General features: G+C 37.1%; 1 protein-coding gene across 1 annotated transcript; it reads left to right on the forward strand.

The window, feature by feature from the left end:
* The first annotated feature begins 579 nt into the window (after positions 1-579).
* Positions 580-22,954, forward strand: SLC10A2 (solute carrier family 10 member 2). The gene is made up of 6 exons (XM_006909376.3): positions 580-1,156; positions 7,933-8,051; positions 12,199-12,287; positions 13,334-13,509; positions 15,420-15,577; positions 20,847-22,954. The coding sequence occupies exons 1-6, from the start codon at positions 780-782 to the stop codon at positions 20,972-20,974; spliced, it is 1,047 nt and encodes a 348-aa protein (XP_006909438.1). The 5' UTR covers positions 580-779; the 3' UTR covers positions 20,975-22,954.

A 22,954-nucleotide genomic window follows, 5' to 3' on the forward strand; every position in this document is an offset into this window, starting at 1 on the left:
ATTGTCACTATCTGTAAAGCACTTTGTTACTATGGCAACACATTCATAATTGGGTGTGTGAGTAATTGAGAGTGGCTCCCCTGACCAGGGGCCCTCCTGCCAGACTATACAGAAAACATTCTGTCCTCCTACATGTTACCCACCCATAGGTTTGCATCAAGACCCTATGAATTTCTCCACTTTACATGTATTTTATCAATACTATAGACCAACAGGAGCAGAAGGATAGATATGGTAGGAAAAGTACTGGGGGAGGAAATTGAAGGTCTCAGTTTCAGTTCAGAGTCTAACTCAACTTTTCAGGACCCACACGTAGGCCCCCGCCATCCCCCTTATTTAAAAGAGATGAGTGAACAACGTGCTTTCCTAGGCTTAACCTCTCCCATGTTCTATAATATTCTCAGCCTCACTTAACTCAGCCTCATTTAACAAACCTTTCCAGCATTAAACATTAACACAGCTCTTTTTATATGGCACGGTTCATTACCATGCCAATAAATGATTAATTATAATTCTCCTTCTGGACCAATAATTTGGCGGGACTTTTATGATTCATAATTTGTGCTGTGTTGGAATGTTACCATTCGAAACTGACATACCAGCATTTATTGTTTTTTATTGCCTCTCTGAGGTTGCTTTTGAAAGAGACACCAAGTGACACATGTTTAAGAAGGGTTTAAAAGTTTGACGTGGTTGGAGTAGGAATTACTTATCTAGCGAGGAGTGGAGGATTGATGCTTCTGTGCATTTCTGTGATCATTTGAGCCTCAAACCCAGCAATGAATAATTCAACAGGCTGTTTGGCCACTGCAACAGTTTGTGATGGTGCATCCTGTGTGGTACCTGCCAGCAATTTCAATAACATTTTAAGTGTGATCCTGAGTACCGTCTTGACCATCTTACTGGCTATGGTAATGTTCTCCATGGGATGCAATGTGGAAGTCAAGAAATTCCTGGAGCACATAAAGCGGCCGTGGGGCATATGTATTGGCTTCCTCTGTCAGTTTGGAATCATGCCCCTCGTGGGATTCATCTTGTCAGTGGCCTTTGACATCCTGCCCATCCAGGCTGTAGTGGTGCTGATCATGGGATGCTGTCCCGGAGGAACTGCCTCCAATATTTTGGCCTATTGGGTCGATGGCGACATGGACCTAAGGTAAGATATCTAAACCTCTATATACTGCTATCGCGTTGAATTAATCTTTCAGAACCTGTGGCATTTTGAATATTCATCAGGTCTGCCACTGAATTAGGGTACAACTGAGGAAGTAAACAGAAAGGAATAAATGATTTTACTTGCCTTCCTGTGTAGCTGCTTGCCCATTGAAATTTGAGGGTTACATATATATATATTTTTAATCTAACTCAGTTAGTAGGGAGTTGGATAATTACTGTTTATCTTTGGGAAAAGGGTCAAAGTTTTTAAAACAAAAATCTTTTTCAAGCCACACAGGCTGCAGCTGAGAAAGTTTTCTTTGTCTATGAGAAAAAACAACAAACAAACAAACAAAACTTTGTGGTGATGAGGAGCTTTGCCTGTAATCATGAAATCAAATTGTTCATTCAACATTAGAATCTTTGATGAGATAATAGTCAACTCTACCAAACACAGCTAGTTCTTTTGACAAGCTTTTTCTTGGTATAAAGCAAAGGAAGAATTTGTACATTTGTTTCAAATTAAAAGAAAAACACTTAGAGCAGCTTCTTTAAAAAAAAAATTATGCTTACCTTACTATAAAATAAACAGAAAATGGTTTCTCTGCTTCCCACAGAGTAATTTAAATTGCAATGATTTCCCAATTCATCCTGTGCCAGTCTGAACTAGCACTAGAAAAAAAAAGCTAATAGAAATAAGGCAAAGCATTAATGTGACAAGACTGAGAATTTTAATGCTGCAAGTCGAATAGACAAATGTCTTTTTCCTTACCTCACAATTCCTCATTTCCTGTGAAAGGTATGCATTTCTGCAAACTAGCCAGGTGTTAATGTAACGTATGCTTATTAAACACTGTACTCTAGGCAATCAGCTCTGTTAATCACCAGCTACTATACTCAGAAGAGAGAAGCTCAAAGTATAAAAATGTAACCATTGCAAAATGTAAAACCATTCCAGGTCAATCCAGTGTCTAGTGAGCAATTGGGAGCCTGCCACCGCATCTGAGCTGATGCTGATTTCACCAAGAGCTCTGGAAAAACCATTCAAATTATATACCTTCACAGTGCATATTTTTCATATAAGAAAATATCGTATCTTCCTTGCAATAATTTTTTTTCCGTAAGGAAAGTCCTGTAAAGAACAAAGGATGACAAGAGCTGTTTAGGTTTTGTTAATCTACGAACCACCGTATAGCAATAAGATCTTTTTAGACTTTAATTTAGTTTGACCAGGACAAAGGCACACAGAGGTAAAGAATTCTAAAAGCTAGTTGACTGGAGTGAACCAAATTGAGTATGGGGCTTTGATTTCCACTAAACAGCTTTTATGTAATACAGTCAACCCTTGAACAACACAGGTTTGAACTGTGTAGGTCTACTTATACATGGATGTTTTTCAATAAATACCGTAAATGTATTTTCTCTTTATGATTTTTAATTTATTTCATTTTAAGAATACAGTATATAATTCATATAATATAATATATATTTTTTATTATATGAAATATATATACATACATACATATATATATATACATATATATACATGTATATATATATAATCAGTAAGATTTCTGTTACATAAGAGGCTATTAGTAAAGTTCTTGGGAGTCAAAAGTTACTTGTGGATTTTCTGCTGTGAGGGGGAGGGGGTCAGTGCCCCTAACCCTAACAGTTGTTCAAGAGTCAACTATATTTGTAACTTTTTAACAAAATGGAAGAGTCTTATACCTTGGCATAATGCCACATGTGTAATCATTTGGTAAGATAGAAAAGTATGTGTGATGTTGGTTTGCTTGTTCTTGAAACAGATTCCCTTTTATGAGCTAAAACTGCAAAACCTTAATCTAAAAGGCCAAGCTATACTTTTCTGTGGTTTTAGGTAAATTTTACTACTCTTGAAACAGGAGATGATTATGAAATCTTGTCTATATTGCATAATAATTCCTGCAGTAAATAGTAATGTTAGGAAATAAGAACCAAAAAGCAGTGTTTGAAACCTTGGTGAAAAATCCAACTGAATCAGTGTATAGGATTCCTTCGGCAAGTCAGAATAAGTCCTATAATGGGAGGGATAGCATTGAAAATTTTAATTTTCATTCTAGAAAATGTGCACTCCACAGATCCTCCTTGTCTTAAAAATAACACCAACATCTTTCCAGTCCAATAGTCACCTCTCTAGCAATTCCACCTATCTAGAACTCAATAATAGGCTTGTGCACACCCAAAATAAATCCCATTTAATCCCATAAAGTTTCCTCACACGGGACCTAGTCATTCTCCTAATTCCAAAGTTCTTTTGTGCTTTTTCTCAGCTCAGAGGATAAAAAATTGGAAGTGGGCAGGGGTGCTAGAGAGGCAGGCCTGAGTCCCACAGTAGCATGTGGTCCTAAAAGCCTGACCTTGAGAGAGAAGACCAAAATGCCTCCAGAGCAAAGAGTTCAGCTTACGAAACACAGTAGCCTTTGCATTGTTTATTTTGGGGACAAACACAATCACCCAGAAGACATCGCTGCATTTTAGCAGAGTAAATAATAATGTTTTAGCAGAGTAAATAATACTGTTTACCACAATGACCCATAATTATTGCAAGATGATGACATGCATTGCATATGTTAGGTGGAAGACTGATTAAATATTTCTTTAAAGCAAATTTAGAGAGAAATACCTCAGCTATCGGGAAAGTTTTCCAACACTTCATTCTTCCAAAGTGAGCACTGGATAACTAAAGTCCTGATAATTTATTTAGATACAATCCTATCTATCATTGCCATTTCCAGTTCTTTCCTCTCGGAACTTTACTTTCTCCATTTCCACTTGAACTCTAGCAATGGCAGTCAAGATATGATTGTTTATATGAACGGGTTATCTGTACTAGTTGAATGTATGCCACAAATGCCAACAAAACAACCCCACCTAGCCTTAATTTTCCTGGGTATGGTTCCTGGAAGAAGAAACCAAATCATTTTTCCCTCACTCGTCATCTCTTCCAAACCTGGGAAACCACTGCATTTTAAAATCCCTCATGACAAAAACAAACAAACAAACAAAAAACAGAAAAAACAAAACCCATGCACACAAAGTAACAAAATAACAAAGCTTGCTCCTTGGAATACAGCAAGTCATACTGGACATTTCACCCCGTCCCCTGACCATGCCAGCCTAGAAAGTTATGGGAATCTGATCAGTGCACAGGTATTTTCACCTGTTCTAGTTGTGTCATGGGCACATTACACACAAAATCTTCCAGGGAGAAATGACAGTGACATTTTCAGGTGTATCTGCTGGGGTCCAGACCCACATTTATGGGGACACAGAGATGTCTCACCTTCTTGTGTCCTCTACCCCCAGAGAGATCCTGTTCTTCAGTCTCTCCTTTCTTAGCAATGGCTTCAGCCATAACACACAAGGACATTTCCCTTGAGCTTTCCTTTCACATCCTTCCCTCAGTTTCTCCCAATTTATTCACTGTCGTGCACTTTCTATACTCTCTTTTATTATTTTGTAAATTTATGGTCTCTAGATTTGCCTACCACATCCTTTGTTCTGTGGCCATATATTGTTACATTGTTCATCTTCCAGTTCAGTGTTCACTGTTATTTAAGTTGTTCAATTCCCTTATCTTCCAGTTGATTGTAAATTCAAAGCAATCCCTCCCATTTCAAACACATAGAAGTCCAGCTCTAAGAACTAACCCAATACTATTTGATTTTTCCTTTATTTTTCCTCAAAGTAAACAAGCTTTGATTCTCTCATGTAGCATTTATTTTTGTATTTTGCTAACTAATATTTGTTAGACAGTATTATGAGCCATGTACAATATAAGTACTCTACATGCATTAGTGTATTTAATCCTCAAGGTAATCCTCTGAGGTCAGTACTATTACCTTCTGTATGTGACAGATGATAAAATTAAGGCTTAGAATTTTGACCAAGGTGACAGAGTCAGTACATGTCAGAGTTAGAATCTGAATCCAGACCTATCCATTTATCCCTCTCGAGACTCTTATCCTTTGCTCACTACTGTTTCTATCACTTACTACAGCTCCACTTTTCAGCACCACCAATAACACACTCCTTTTGATCTTTTAAATTTAGTGTTTCACTTCTAATATGATTATAAATCTTCTACATTTTCTTATAACAAACTTCATCGAATTCCTCGACATTCACTGAATTCTCGTTTATTGTTTTTATTTCCAGAAAGAAAAATAATTCTCCTTGGTGGTGAATAGAACTAAAGCCAAGAATTAAATACAAGAGATTTTCTTCTTTTTTACATTTTCTCTCCTTTCAATATAAATTCATGGTAGTATTTCTATGGTTGACAACTATGCTCTTTATAGAAGTTTAAATTTATTTTATGTAAAATTATTTTTTCTTTTACTGATTTATTCTCCTACATTGCTTCTTAAAATTATTTATCTATGAATTGTTTCTCATCTCATTTTGAGTGGATCAATGTTCTCGTATTAGTTCAAATGCCACTGACTTCCAACCACCTATTCTCTCATCTCTTGGCAGCACCTTACCGTCAAGATGTCTCCTAAAGTGAAACCTTTTCTTTCTCCAACTCCTGCCTTGTCCCTCCTATGGCCTTTAAGAAACTGCTCTTGCAAAACTCGAAATCATGATACGACTTCTTAATTGTCTTAGCATTAACTCAGAATTGAAGCTTTCACTAGGAAATTTGAAAGAGAAACAAGGAGAGAAGCAGACTTCCTTCTCAAAGTTGTTCTCATAGTTTAACACAAAAACTTCTCAGACTTCTCTTCACTATGATCCAGGTAATGAACACTGCTCCCCTCCACCATCACGCTCATCTCCTCCACTCTAGAAAGTACATAAGATGCAGTGGAATAAAAATAACTTCATTATGGGATAACTTTAAGTCCATTCGAATTTATTTTTAAAAATAAAAGATAAAAAAAGAGAATGGCATAGAATTGAGGAAGGTAGAGAAAGAGTGGAAAAATCAAACCCCAGTACTTTAAATTTAAGTAGGACAAAGCACAATTTATATCAAATTGACTTACTGTGCTGTAGGACTTTGCTTAGCATTCTATTTTGTATATAAATTAAATTCACCTGTTACCATAATCGATTGAACTTTTAGAAATGGTTTACATACAACTAGTGTTGATTATTGTTATACTAGTTAGCTCTACTCAGTATTTTTTTTCTAAATCCTTTCAACTCATTTTAAGTGAGGTCATTCCTGGTTTTTTACAGAAATGATTATTAGGAAAGATGATTATTAGGAATGATAAACATTGTTCCCACTCTTTATTTTGGCAAATCGGTGCTAAATTAGATGGCTTGAAACAAAATTCCTCCCTGCAGCTGTTTTTCTTAGTATTGTATAAGGTGCTTGTTTCTGTTGTGTTTTTTTTTGTTTTTTTGTTTTTTTGGTGTTTTTTTTTGTTTGTTTGTTTTTGTTTTTTGTTTTTTTTTGGGGGGGGGTTGGCGGGGTTAGGGGCTGTGGGAGGAAGCAGGTGTTTTAAATAATTTAGCATCTTTCTCCAAGTCGGCATATAACACCGTCAAGAAATTACTACTCTGATAGTCTCAATGCTACAACTATCGGAGAAAAAGCCTTTCAAAAAAATTTCTCTAGTTTCATGAGTCGGAATTATGCTGGAATATAGCACACACTATGACTAAATATATATTAACAGTAACTAGATTTTAGTGAGCACCTTGCTTTATTCTAAGTACTAGACTCACTGGCTCAGTCAGTTCTCGCAGTCTATGAGGTGGTAATGGTTATGATTTCATATTACAGATAAGGAAACACACACAAAAAAAGTCAAGTAAATTACACAAAGTCACATAGTAAGTGGCCATGCCTGCTTCCAATCCAGGCAGTTTCTGGCTTTGGTGCCTGGCCCAACCTTTTAAGGCTCTGTTCCCCGAGGCAGAGAATGTGCCCCTGTATACAGGACATTTAATGGGAACAGAAAGACTCACTACCCCAAAACATCTTTTCCATACACTGTGACAGTGCTAAAAATTGCATCATTCCATATTAACCCCTCCATGTCGAAAGCCAAAGTCCCCTTACTTAGCCAAGTCAACTCTCTAAAACACAGATACTCACAGATGGAATGTATCAGATCCTGCCTCTTCTGAATACATTTGGTAAATTTCTTAGTAGAAATAGAAGTTAGTCCTACCCTGCCTGCTTGCGTGTTTTCTTTCTTGTTTGGTTTTGGTTTTTGTTTTTGTTTTTGTTTTTGTTTTTGTTTTTGTTTTTGTTTTTTTAAGTCAGCTTCCTCTTCTTTTCTCAAGCTATAGCATTTAGGGCAATAATTTGTCTCCTTTAAGGAAATGCAATGAAGCTTCCTCTCTTGGACATGCATTCTCCTCCAAAGGTCCAGGGAGGCCCATCTATCTTGTCCCAACACAGACAGACATGGCAAAGCCCCTGTTGTCTTTCCTGACATAAATGTGTTTGTTATTTTCTGATTGGAGTTTCAAAGAATGCCATGTAATGAGTTTAAATTGTCATTAAATATCTTCTCTGATTGTTGAAAACCAATGGGGAGGGAGGGATGGCCTAGAACAAAGTAGGAAGACACCAAATACGGATCTCATCATTTTGCTCAGGGCCAGACCCTGCGTACACGGGGGCACATGTATATTTCTGTCCAGCAGACCAGATGGTGCTACTGGTTGAGACAGTCTTTTTTAAGACTTTCTAATCATGAATTGAAAAATGAAACCTTTCTCCTAGAAAACTCAGGTGAATGTATCAACCTGCCCATTTCCTTTCAGCATCAGCATGACCACATGCTCCACGCTGCTGGCCCTGGGAATGATGCCTCTGTGCCTCTTAATCTATACCAAAATGTGGGTCGACTCTGGGACGATCATAATTCCCTATGATAACATAGGTAAGTCATTCCTCTGTGAGATTGCCAAGTATTATTCTCCTACTCTCTGCTTATGCCCAGCTAGGTTCTCAAGCCAGGCTCAGACCCAGCCAGTATTTACTTACCTCTTGCACCAGCAGCAGTTTATGCCCAATTAGGATTTCATTACAAGTCACCCCTGCGTTTGAATTAGAGTTGGCGGAATCTAAATGCCAGACCTGGACACCATGGGAGAACCTGTTTTTTCCCTCCATTGATATCACTAGGGAGAGGGGCCAACTTAAGGGTTTCCCCTGCACAGCTGTCTGGACTTGAGGAGGCAGAAGTTGCTCGTGTACCAGAGGCTCTGTTCTTTCCTTAACCCACGGTGCAACTAGTTCATGGGAATAAGAGTTTGCTCCCAGACAGTCAAATTGAAGAACTACAAAAAACATTCCACTAATGATTTAAAAATTGGACCCCCGGTAAGCAATCATGAGTGTGGTGAACAAAAACTATCAGATAAAACATATTGTTTATAACATTTGACTGTGAGCCACATCTTGATTTAAAAGTCGATTTACTGGCACGGCCTGTGTATCGTGCCTGAGAGTCACATTTGCTAGTTATGACTCTGTCTCCACTCATTTCAACTCCCAGATGTTTACCGCTATCCCAGTGGAGTTTTTTCCCTATTTCTGGGAGAATAAATGATGGTGGAAGATTAAGTTGTTGGCATAACATGGGGCCAAGGGAAGGACAGGATGGTTCCTGATGTACCCAAACCAAGCATCAGGCATATTTCGTAGAATTATCACCATAAAAGGTGAAATTTAGGTGAAATAGTACATCAGTACCAGTCACTAGGTACACTGCATGCTAAATAGTCTATTTTCAGCTGACCTTAGAGATAAACATCCCCCTGATGGGCTGTGTCAAAAAGGTAAGAGTGTCCCACCGAAGAGAGCATGTAAGCTAAAGCTAAATGGTGATTCAGCAGGTTGTTTGTAAAAGGAATTTCTGTTGCAACAGAAAGCTGGACTGGATGGCACCTAATATCCCTTCCATTTCTAAGAAAGATCGTGATAAAACTTGATTCGAGTTCTACACAACTGACTTAGAACACGCTTTGGGGACACTAATTGGGAGCAATCTATATTGCAATATTTTCAGATATTCTCCCTCTCCACCCCTATCATGGCCATTAGACCAAAAAAAAAAAAAATGTGGTCCTCCTTGACATCACGTTCAGAATGGGATTTCTTGATACAAGGTCCTACAACTGACCCCTGGAAACTCCTCCTGTCAGACACCGTCTCCTGCTGCAAACAGGTTTTAGTATGACCCTCCACAACCGCCTGCCTATGCTCATGCTGCTGAGCTCTCAGTCTGCTCCTCAGAGGACACCTTCCTTAAAGTTGAAGAATGCAGTTTGCTTGAGTGGTATACATTTTAGGCCTCTCAAAGAACCTGTCTGTGGAATGAAGAGCTTTAATTCTATATTATTCATTATTTAAGAGGAGAATTTAAGCTTTAAAATATTCTTTTGATATGCATTCCATTCTGGAAAATGTCCCATAGCAATATGAGTAATTCTAACTATGGTGTGAATGACTTATATCACATCCTTCAATGACAGTAAATTCTGAAAGCAAGAGAAAGTGAGAAAGAGTAATTAGAAATGGGTCATCAAAGAAAAAACAAAATAAGAAAGAAAATAGAAGAGAAAGAAGAAGAAAAGTTAAAAAATTTAAATGAGAGTTTGAAAAACAAAAATATTAATTCTGCTTAGTCACCATTCTGCCCAGGCCTATTTCCAACCTAACCTTCTTGCTACTGGTTTTTCTAATCTTTTAATGTAGAAAACAAACAACCTAATTACTGCAAAAGATGTTATCACTACGTTTTCGATGAGGAAATTAGGCTTAGGGTCACTGTTTAATCTGTCCAAGATGACCAGGTTGCCTGGTCTGTTCTGCACTTGTTCCACACTGAGGATAGGTCTGTTTGGCACAGGTTCCACATAGTGCTCACCATGATTCAATAAATACCCGGTAAGCCCCTTCGGATGATGCATTTGGATGGAGGAGAAGGCAGCTTGTACAGCTGGTACCACGAAAAACACAGTGCAGCAAGTTGTTGTTCGTACTCCTCTCTACCTTATATTTGAGTGCATACAGTACCACATACTGTATATCTGCTTCATCACCTAATTCTCACAGCAGCACTGTGAGATGGGTATAATTTTACCCATTTCATAAACAGGGAAACCATGGCTCAGAGGGGTTAAATGATTTGTACAGTTTTCACAGTTTGTGAATAAGGTTCAGCTCTGAAACTCTCTCATTCCAAGTTCCACCACATGACTCCAAGCACCACTCTCTTTCATTCTCTTTTTCCTTTCTACCTTTCTTTCCTCCTATACCTGCTTTGTAAACTTGATTAAAGACCAAGTTATGGTTCAAATGGCGTAACTGTAAGCAGATGCTTTCTCATCTAAATAGGCAGGTGTTGGGCAGAAAGCACAGGAATGTGAGGAATAAGAGAAACAAGCAGAGCCTGGGAGAAGAAAAGAGTAGGATCTCTAGACCATTGAAGAGTAAAGAGTTAGAACAACCCACCTTTCCATGTGGGAGTCACATACTCTGAGTATGAAGAAGGACAAAGAGTGTGTCTTTTCCAATCAACTTCAAGTCCCAAAAAAAACTTTATCTGGCCTCATTTGGTCAAGAGAGTAAAGTGAATATGCAATGGATTCGAACAGATGGTCCTGCTTGCATGTTTATTCCTTAGCCTTGGGCTGCCCCCAAAGAGATAAGGCCTCTTAGCAAGAGGGGCCAAACATGGGAGTTTGCTGTCTTTTCACAGATCCAGCACATTAAAAATATGTTACCAAAACCTAACCACACACATTCCAAGCACAGCATTTTGCACCTAGATTTAAGCTACCAGAGTACAATCCATACCAAGATGGTTTTCATTTAAGTTCTATAAAATTCAAACAATTTAGAGAATAGACCAGAGACCCAGGGTCTATGTAGCAGGATGTAAGGATCCTCAAAAGGGATTTTCTCAAAGTAGCAGGATGTAAGGATCCTCAAAAGGGATTTTCCTGAAGGCTCTTACCAGTAAATCTATAAACAACCCTTTTTCAGGTCCATTGTTCCACCATTTTCTCCTTAATTTCTCCTCACCATCATTTTTTTTTTTTGTCCTGCTCTTGGTATCCTTAGCTACCAGAAGGCTACAAAGAAATTATGTTTTCGTCACTGTAGTATTCATTTTAAATTCATATTTACGGGCCTGGAATCGAGAATCTGTTTGCCAGTCCTAGTTCAATCTACTCCAATACTAAGGAATGTCTGCTGTCAGAATTTCATTTTTCAATTCCACTTTCTCTCAATGCTTTAAAAAGAATGTTTGAAAAAGAAACAGCCCATGAGAAGTTACAAGTTGTGTGTACTATATTATATAAAAACAGCTATTGGACAAATGAGTGTTAAATAATTTAGAGAAACAAACCACATGTCATGAGAACAGCAGTAAATTTAACATGGTGAAATTGAAGTATGACTCTTATCTGGCTGGGTGAGCATGCTCCTGCAAAGAATTATACTTACTTAAGAGGTCGTCAAATATATTATCTGACAGAAAATTTAAAGCATGCTTTTCAACCTATTCTCTCACCTCTCTGCTATAGATTTGAATAACTGAAATCATTCTTAACCAGAAGTCATTAGCCTACGGAAAGCTTGGAGAAGTTTGAACTTTTTCTTTTATTTCTTCTACCAAGAAGTAGCAGATATAAAATATCATCTATGTACTTCTTAAGAACACGCACACACGCACGCGCACACACACACACACACACACTTTGAAAAGGAATTTTTCCTAGGATAGAAAGATCCAAACACCAAAAAGACAAGATTCTGACAAAATGAAACTAAAAAATATCAATCGGCAGTATAAAAACTCTAAAAAATTTACCCCAAAATTTAAGGAAAGGATTCATATTATTTACTGAAGTGGGTTTTTTGTTTTTGTTTTTGTTTTTGTTTTTAATTCTGTTCTATGTATTCAAGAAGGATACTGATATATTCCCTAAGTTTTTTAAGGCTGCTTATTTTTCTGTTTTCCTCTTTTCTTGTGCTGTGTTCTGTTGATCAAATTGCTCTTCCGTCATCTTTAGGTACATCTTTGGTCGCTCTTGTTGTTCCTGTTTCTATTGGAATGTTGGTTAATCACAAATGGCCCCAGAAAGCCAAGAGGATACTTAAGGTAAGTGGCCCATGTTATAGAATGCAAAGTCAAATGTTCCATAGTGTGAGTTGAAATGATAGGTCTTTCCAGCTACTACACTTGTTTTCTCATTATTATGGGGGTGGGACTTAAAGTTATTAGACATGCAGTTGACTCTTCTAGAAAGACTTTCCTTGTTGTATCCACAGGGCAAATTTCTATCCACCTTTTGAGATACGTAATTCAAACATCACCTCTTGGTTTTATTCTACTCTGTGTTCCCACAGCACTTTGTTCTTATCTCTATTATGTGGCTTTGTATTATAAAATATATCTACACAGCTGTCTTAGATAACAGATCATATCTTTCTTATCTCTTTATTCATATGACCTGGCAATTGTTAGATAATTATATATATATAATTTTATATATATATATATAAAATTAGTAATCATTCATTTTCTTCACTAACTATATTCTGGCTAAATGATATGGATATATAAACATGGATTATATAGATATATGGATATAGATATAGAGATGTAGACATATTCCACTGACCAGGGAACAAATTAAGCTTGTTGGTATTCTTTGTTTCTCTGGACAAAAAAAAAAAGTTATAAAATCCAATTTTTTTTTAATGTGAAAGGGAGAAAACAAGAACAGTAGCTTTTGTTTACACATATATTTTAACTTTTATAGGGTTTATATCTATTTTCTCATTACCATAATAATCATAAAAGGTGACTAGGGCAAGATTTTATCCATAATTACAGATGAAGAAACTTAATATTCAGAGAAATTTCATAATTTACCAAAGGAAAGAGAGCAATAGGAATGGAATCCGGAAGCCAGATCTTCTAGTTCTTATTGAGTGGGTTTTCTTCCTCTCTGACAAGGATAATTTGCAAGCTAGAACAACTTCAGGCTAATTGAACATGTATGCTACATGTCCTGCTATTTTCTTAAAAATTAAAACATAGGACAAGCACCAACATTTCTGGCCACAGCCATCAAGCAAGGAATACACAGAGAAGTCACTTCATTATCACATTTATTGGTTCTCCTTGTGTCTTTCTTCCAGGTTGGGTCCATCACAGGTGCGATCCTTATCGTGCTCACGGCTGTGGTTGGAGGAATACTGTACCAAAGTGCCTGGGTCATCGCTCCCAAACTGTGGATTGTAGGAACAATATTTCCTGTAGCCGGTTACTCTCTAGGGTTTTTGCTGGCTAGAATAGCTGGTCAGCCCTGGCACAGGTAGGGTGTTTTTGTAAATCAGATTGGAAATTTTCTTCTGTAACAGCAGTTGTATTAGTTTGCTAGGGCTGCTTTCACGAAGTCCTCCAAATGGAGTGGCTAAAAACAACAGAAATGTATTGTCTTACAGTTCTGGAGGCTACAAGTCCTAAATCAGTGTGTAGCAGGATTGATTCCTTCTGAGGGATATGAGGGGGATTCTGTCCCAGGCCTCTCTCCTTGGCTTGTAGATGGCCATCTTCTCTCTTTTCTCTTCATATTGTCTTCTTCTGACATTTCTCTATATTCAAATTTTCCCTTGTTGTAAGGATGCCAGTCATATTAGATTAGGGTGCATCCCAATCACCTTATCTTAACTTATTACATCTACAATAACCCTATTTCTAAATAAGGTCACATCCTGAGGTATGGAGCCTTAGGGCTTCAGCATATGCATTTGAGAGGACACAATTCGACCCATAACAACTCATAAATACTGATGACAAATTCAAACTCTTTCACCTGTAACAACTATTTCTGAATATGTCATTCTACATAGACTCATTCATTCTTAAATTATGCAAGTCCCCCCAGAAAGAAAATATTGACTGCCTCTCTTTTGCTCAAATTCTTCTGGACCATTTCCAACACAATGCAGGTTGATCTCTTCCATTGTCTTGTATCCTTATTCTCCAAGCATAGTAACTAAGAAAAGCACTCAGGTTAGCCTTTTAATATACGAGAGTTCCTCCAGCCAGCAAAGGTAAGACCTCATCAACCAAAAGTGCTGAATACTAGAACTAGGTTTAGCATGTAGGGGTTTGGTACTGAGTAAGAGCATTTCCTCCTCTACTAGCCCATCTGAATCAACAGGCAGAGGGAAAAGCAGATGTAGGAGCTGGTGCCTGTATGAAGTTTGGAAAGAGCTGAGCAGTCCTGGACAGTGGAAAAAGTTGGATACGTGAGGCAGGCTGACCTAGGCCTGCACTCTGACAGGCCACATACCTACCAACTGTGGGACCTTGGGCCGGGCACGTTTTCTCTGACCTTTCTCATCTGTAGAAGGGAGGCAGTAATGCCTACCTTGGAGATTTTTGATCAAAATTTAATCAGAAAAACAAAATCAATTTAACAATAAAACAACTATAACAAATACTCTATCTTGAGTGTTTTCTCAGCCCCTGCTCTGTGCTCTGCACTGTTAACATGTACATAATTGAAAAGAGTGAAATGAACTCTTTTGCCATTTGTACACCACTAATAAATGGTCCATAAATGAGCCTGAATTTATAATATATTTTTTAATTTAGATGTATATTCCTCTTTATTATATATATTTATTCAATCAATACCTTTATTTATCAATAAATATATATTATTTATTAATAAATATTATATATTAAATAAAACATAAATAAATATTCTCTATGTAAATATATATATTTTACACATATAGATATAGATGACATAGACATATTTCACTGCTCAGGTGGTAAAATAAGCTAATTGGTGTTCTTTGTTTCTCTGGACAAAAGATGTTATAATCTCTAGATTTTTTTTTTTTTAATGCAAAAGGGAGAAAACAATGATGACAGTGTCTTTTGTTTACATATGCTTTTTTAACTTTTAGAGCATTTTATATCCATTTTCTCATTATCATAAGAATCAACAGATGACAAGGGCAAGATTTTATCTATGTGTGTATATACATATAGAGAGAATATTTATTCATATTATATAATAATACATAAATAAGTTACATATGTATTCTATATAAATAAAATTATATATTGAATAAAATATTAAAAGCAGATCTATATACATATATTATATATGTACTTGTTCTCATATCTACTTTTAATGTTATATCATAACAAAGCAACACAAAAACAAAACAATAAAAACGTGTATTCTCTTAACATTTCTTTTAGGTGCCGAACAATTGCCCTGGAAACAGGGATGCAGAACACTCAGCTGTGTTCCACTGTGGTCCAGCTCTCCTTCACCCAGGAGCAGCTGAATCACGTGTTTACCTTCCCACTCATCTACAGCATTTTCCAGCTCATCTTTGCAGCAATATTCTTAGGAAGTAAGGAATATGCTAATCACATTTTATTATGATGTTCTTCTTTAAGGAATCCTGGAGTTATTAACAAGGCATTTTTAATAATCTTTTTCTGGCAACGAATTACATAAATTAAATTAAATGCCTTTTTTTTCTGGTAGTGAAATAAATGGGTAGAAAAAGCCACCTATAAAATTATCATGATTTCCCAACTACTGAAGAAAAGATTATAATTTTACCAAAGATTCTGGTAAAGATTATATGTAAGTGAAAAATAATGGCGATCAATCCTTTCCACTGACTCTCTTTTCCTCAGTAAGTAGGGAGGCATATTAACCTGTTAAAAACCATTTTATCGTGTGCCTTCCTACATGCTTCCCGGAACCTTGAACCAGTAATTTTTTTCAAAACATTGTTTTGATATGCTTTGTAAATATAGGATATTTATCAGAAAAATGGTATACCGAAGATATTTATCAAGCTAAGTTTCCCACGTGTGCATGTGTATATAGGTATATTTTTGAAATACCCATATAATCGAAACAGTTGAAGCAAATATGTTCTTTATTTCAGGTACTAGGGATAGCTAACTCGATTTTCAGTTTTATTCTGATGTAGCATATAGCTTTGACCCATTAGCCCCTGCCACCTGCTGGCCTTCAACTAGTTAAAACTTCCTCTACATTTTATTTTCCAAGGACAGATGATGGTTAACCTCTATTTTATTTAAATATTTTTTTTTATTTTTCAATTACAGTTGACATGCAATATTATATTACTTTCAGGTGTACAACATAGTGATTAGACATTTAAATAACTTATGAAGTAATTACTCCAATAAATCTAACACCCATCTGACACCATACATAGTTATTATAATATTATTGACTATATTCCTTATGCTATACTTTACATCCCCATGACTATTTTGTAACTACCAATTTATACTTCTTAATCCCTTCCCCTTTTTACCCAACCCCCCAACTCCCCTCCCATCTGGCAACTACCAAATTGTTTTCTATGAGTGTGTTTCTGTTTTGTTTGTTCATTAAGATTGTTTTTCAGATTCCGCATATAAGTGAAATCATATGGCATTTGTCTTTCTCTGTCTGACTAATTTCATTCGGCATAATACCCTCCAGGTTCATCTATGTTGTTGTACATGGCAAGATTCCATTCTTTTTTTTATGGCTATATAATGTTCCATTGCATATATGTACCATTTCGTCTTTATCCATTCATCTATTGATGGACACGTAGGTTGTTTCCATATCTTGGCTATTATAAATAATGCTACAATGAACATACAGAGGCATATGTCTTTGAATTAGAGTTTTGGGTTTCTTTGGATAAATACCCAGAAGTGGAATTACTAGGTCCTTTTTTGTCTTTTGTTATACCCTTTGTTTTAAAGTTTATTTTGTCTCGTATAAGTATTGCTAACCTGATTTTTTTTGTTTCCATTTTTATAAAATTATTTTTCTGTCTTTTTACTTTCAGTCTGTGTGTGTTTTTTGATATGAAGTAAAATCTCTTATAGGCAGCATATGTAAGGGTCTTGTTTTCTTATCCATTCAGCCACCCTACATCTTTTGATTAGAGTATTTAATCCATTTATATTTAAATTAATTGCTGATAAATATGTCATTATTGCGATTTTATTATTCACATTTTTTGTAATAGTAGTTCGGTTGTGATGAACTCCCTTAGTTTTTCCATGTCTGGGAAGCTCTTTATCTGTCTTTTGATTCTAAATGATTGCTTTGCTGGGCAGAGTAATTCAGTTGTAAGTCTTTGCTTTTCCTGACTTTGAATATTTCTTGCCAATCCTTTCTGGCCTATAAAGTTTCTGTTGAGAAATAAGCTGGCAATCTTATGGGAGCTTCCTTGTAGGTACCTAATTGCTTTTCTCTTGCTGCTTTTAAGATTCTCTCTTTGTCTTTCATCTTTGGCATTTTAATTGTGATGTGTCTTGGTGTGGGCCTCTTTGAGTTCATTTTCTTTGGGACTCTTTGAACTTCCTGGGCTTGCGTGTCTATTTCATTTACTAGGTTAGGGAAGTTTTCTGTCATTTTTTTAAAACAGATTTTCAATTCCATTCTCTCTTTCTTCTCTTTTTGGTATCCTTATGATGAGAATATTGGTACAGAATTTACTTATTGGGGCTCTGGTGCCTGCTGAATCTGGTCTTTGCTGTGTCATTTATGGAGATGGTTCGGTGGTTCTCTGGTGTGGTCTGAAGCTGGCCACCAGTTGTGTTGATCCTTGGGCCTCTTGGGAGGGGCTGTGGTGCAGTCCAAGTTTACCCACTGCCTGTGCCCTGCATGGGGCTACTTGGTATGAGCTACAAAGTGATCTGCAAATGGCCGCCATTTGTGCTGGTTTTGCATGTGCCTGGGAGAGGCTAAGCTGCGATCTGAGGCCAGCTGCCACTAGTTTTGGGCTTGAGGCTGCTTAGCAAGAAGTCTGAGGATACATCAAGGCTAGATGCTACTTGTTTGGGGTTTGTGAACCTTTGAGAGATTTTAAGAAAGTCTGCAGCATGAGCCAAGATAGGTTGTTTGCATGGAAAAGCCACTGGAAGCAGCTTGAGCGGGCCCACACGTTGCATGGGGAAGGGTCTCAGAGAATCACTAGAGTGTGGCAAGCTAGATATGATGCTTGCCTGTGTGTGCAGATTGAGTGAGGAAAGAGCCCAAAAAGGAACGATGGCTTCTGCCATCCAGCCCTTTCCCTGAAGCCAGACGATTTTGTTCTTTCTCATACATCCCTGGCACCTTTTGAGCTGCTGCCCTAGAGCTGGAGCTCAAAGTGAGTCCGTCAGCGAATACATCCATGCATGGGCCCTTTAAGAGGACCACCTGGGATTTCGGCCACCCTCCATTTCACTTAGCCACAATCTCTGCTGGTTTACACAGCCAGATATTAGGGGGACTTCTCACCCTGACACTGGAAACCTGGTCTGGGAAGTCTGGTGTGGAGCTGGGACCTTTGCTGCTCAGAAGGGACCTCCGCAGCTGAGATGTTCCTCCCAATTGTTAAGTACCACACTTGAGTATGACATGAACTCAGTCTGGGTCTCCACCTGTCCTCCTATCTTCAACACAGCTTCTTCTGTATATCCTTAGTTATAGAGCTTCAGTTCAGCTAAACTTCAGGAGATTCTCAATGATGGCTTTTCTGTAGTTTAGTTGTAATTTTGATGTGGTAGTGGGATGAGATGAGCACAGCATTTACCTGCTCCACCATCTTTACCAAAACTCTAACCTCTATTTTTAAATTCTATTTTTTTTGTAATAAGAAATTGCTGTTTTAAGCTTCATGGCATTTTAATGGGGATTGTATAGTGAAGGTGAATGATGCAAATGATGTGAATGTTAAGTTATAAAATGCCTGGAGTTAGTTTTGTTTAAATTTGGTTTTACTTTTTCACTTAGCTCCAATAGGTATTCAACTTGGCTGTGGGTGCTAATCATTTTCTGCATTACTGTCTTGAATGTTATTCTCAAAGCAGAGTTTGGCTTTCTATTACAGGACTATCTGAAACCACTGGAAACTTTTCCCTAATTTATCTTTGATGTAGAAGACAGGAGTCCATGGCCTAATTATTTTGTTTTCTTGTATGTACAAATATACCCAAATTGGTGCACCTCAATATTTTTACAAATAATTAGTTAATGATGTCTACTAGACAAGCCAAAGAAAGACTGGTTGATAGAGCAATTAAGTAGATCTACTAGTTGAATAACTAACTCAAAAGGAATTAACAGATAAGCTGAAGGAATGATGGGAGGGCACCAGTATTGGTCTTAAACTTTCCCACAGTTTTATCAGCAAAATTGAAATTCCAATTGAATCCATATATTGGTTTTGAAAACAAGAAAGAGATCTTTATTAAGTATATGCAATACTTAGAAGCATATTTCAGTGAAAGGATTAGAAGTTTAAATATTTTTTGGAACAAGAATAGGAAAGGAAAGAAGGAAGGAAGGAAGGAAGGAAGGAAAGAAAAAGAAAGAAAAGAAAAGAAGGAGGGAGAGAGAGAAGGAAGGAAGGAAGGAAGGAAGGAAGGAAGGAAGGAAGGAAGGAAAAAAAGAAAGAAAGAAAGAAAGAAAAAAGGAAGGAGAGCAGGCAGGCAGGGGAGAAAGAAAAGGAATAAACAGGTCGATTAAATAAAATCAGGAGTCTAAGTATAAATTGAAGCAATCCCAGCTCAGAGTTTATAATAAAAGTGTTGGAATATTTTAACTAACCACAGCTCAATTCAATCAGTTCAATAGCTCAGGGCTTCAAATCTACTATATTACTAGAAGTGCAGGGACCAATCCAAGGAGATATTGATCTTGATATATTAATATCTTTGAAGCAGGACATTGTATCTCTCAGCCATGTATCATGATAGTTAACATTTACCAAGCTCTTACTGTTCTCCCAGGGCCATGCTAGGCACTTTAGTACTTTATCTCATTTAATGTTCGCAATTGCCCTTTGCAGTAGATAGTATTATGATATCAAATTTAAGTGTAAGATATTGTAATTTGAGGGTAAATAATACCTTCTCTTCCCCTGAGGACTTTGGAACCAATTAAGAGGTAGAAGAAAAAATCAGATATGTAGATAATACACTTTTATTACAGATAAAACAATTAGGAAATATAGCTCAAAACTGCTACCAAGCAGGCTTGTTAATACCTCACCCTTCCACTGAATCACACATGTGCACGTAACACACACATATACACACATAGATTGCAAGAGTCCCCTTGAAGGGCAGTCTGCCCAGGTGAGCTGACCTCAAAAATATGCTGAGAAATGGCTGAGAGTGGCAGCTCCATAGAAGAGAAAAGGCTGATCACCAATCAGCCAAGGCCCCCTCCTTGTGGGAAAGAATGAATAAAGGCTGGGAGAGATGGGAGTGTTATTCTAGCTCACGTCCTCCTACACAGACCATTAGATCAAGGTCCTGGACATTGCCCCTTAACGTAGCATATTTATTGAGGACTAGCACATTAACTGGGAGATGATATGTACAGAATAAATGCTTGGCGAGTACCACCTGCAGAAGTCATGGGAGCAAGTATCCTATACAGCTGTACACTAGATCTTCCTAAACTGCAGTCATTTCTCTTACCATGAGTAACCATGGAACTAGGAATGGTGATTGTCCTAAGTAGCCTCCAGCCTACAAAATCTGCAAACTGATTTTTGAGCCATAGCTTTTAATCACTGTCCAAAGTAAGTTTGCAGCTAATTATTATGAAAGTTGCTTAACTTCTCCTGTATTGTTTTTCAGTTTATTTGATATATAAGAAATATCATGGAAAAAACAATGAGGAATTTCCAGAGAGCAAAGACAACAAAACAGTCCCCGAGTCATCGCTCTATAAGGTGAATGAAGGATTTCAACCACAAGAAAAGTAGACACCAAGTAGACAAAAAAGAAGAATTCTAAAGACCGTGCTTCAGCTATAACAATATTTAATTATTTGTTTTGATGGGATATTTGGCAGGAAAAAGTTAAAGCAAAAACTTAAATTCCAGTTGAATCCATATATTGGTTTTGGTACCAAGCGACTGACAGTCCAAATCTTTAATGTAGCAAATATTTATATGTATATAAATATTTCTGTGTCTTTGAAATATCCCCCCCAAAATATCCTCAGATCTCAGACTGAACCTGACATAGATAACACTGAGAGCCTCGTATTCCTGAACTGAATTCTTACCCAGAATCTCATAACCCAGAGATGAGCACCTGACTTTTTTATATTAAAATAGCTCCACTGAATTATTATAAAGTGATCAAAATTTTCTCCAGTATTTATAATTGTAAAAAGATTGAAATGAACATCTTCCATTAACATATTAATTAATGTTGCAACCTATTTGTGTAACTCTGTAGTGTAACATGGGCAAATATCTGACTTCTTGTATTTAAAAATACTAGCCTTCTCTAAATGATAACCCAAAAGCAAAAATAAGAGAAAAGAGTTTCTAAATAGAATTCAATAACCAAATTAATAATTTTCTACATTGGTTTCTCTGTCTCAGGAGTCCAATGACACCCACTAGACTTTTTAGGAAATGGCTTGTATTTAGCAAAGCATTCTTTAAGCCCTGGAGAGGAACTTCCTCAAGGTTTGCCTGAATGAGGCAGGTGCATGTTGGCTAATATGACAGCTATTCAGTTTATATGGAGCCCCAGAGTAGGCATCATTGCCTGGGGAGTTGTCAAGAGGTACAAAGACAGTAGAAGTATTGGAAGAAACACCACTACTCTAGTGGATGAATTCGATTCAATGGGAGATAATGGGAATTACATGAAAAGGCACAAATAACAGAATCCCACTTGAAATGCATGACTAGCTCCAAGTAGATGTGCAGAAGTAAGAAGCGATAAGAAAAATGAAGTCAGGGAGCTATAGAGGAAGTGAGTATTGAACAGTATTTGAGAAAGAAGAGCACACACCCAGGGCCCAGAAGTAGAAAGGGCATTGCCATGTAAGCTCCTTGAATGCTATAAGCAGGTGTAACAAGAGGAAGCAAGAAGGATTTGATCAATGACAACAGGGTTTTATGGCAAGAGGGAACTGGCTGAGTGTTGGGTTCTCGATTTTAATGTCTAGTTTAATTTCCTTTCCCACATTCTGCAGCAAGATGCAGGCACATTCTTAACTCATTTCATAGTGATTTAGTTCCATTTTTCCGTTTGGACATTTTTGCTGCCTCATAGACTCCCTTTCAAATGTTTTGGCTCCTAAAGGGCCTTTTGCGTTTGAATAATGTGAGTTAGATCCTGCTGGTGCACCTCAGCATTACAGGAACATGAACATCAGCTCTTTCAATAGAGGGATGAGGGATTCTGCTTTTCAATGTTGTAATATTTATACCTTTTTATAAAAGATTCACATTTACAATTGAATAAGGATCTTATATTTTTCTATCATTAGACAAGTACATTAAAAGGGACTAGGGACTTTTATTAAAGGATAGTAGGTGAGAGGTGGTACAGATTTTCTTATTAGGGAGTGTCAAAGAATATGCTTTCCAACAGTGCAAAAGGGAGACTTTCAGTCTGTCTGTAAAGTACCTCTTATACTTTCATCAAATAGACAACAGGCAGCTGCACTAGAGACACACTGTGAATTCATATCATAATTTCAACGTACCCGAATTCAAGGGCCTGGATGCCAGCAGTTGCAGCAAGCAGGTTTTTCCTCCCTGTTGATAAAGATATGAGACTGAGACAGAACTTGGCTTTCTTACATAATGTGGTATCTTGTAAGTTGTGGATTTTTTCCTACTGTGCTAGAGGGAAGAAAATTAGCTGTTTTTAAGTTGACAGCTCTCTATTTTTAAATGACTTTGAAAAGACAAATAAATTATGTATTTTATTGCTTC

The sequence above is a fragment of the Pteropus alecto genome, unplaced genomic scaffold (genome assembly GCF_000325575.1).
Source record: "Pteropus alecto unplaced genomic scaffold, ASM32557v1 scaffold13, whole genome shotgun sequence".
Taxonomy (NCBI): domain Eukaryota; kingdom Metazoa; phylum Chordata; class Mammalia; order Chiroptera; family Pteropodidae; genus Pteropus; species Pteropus alecto.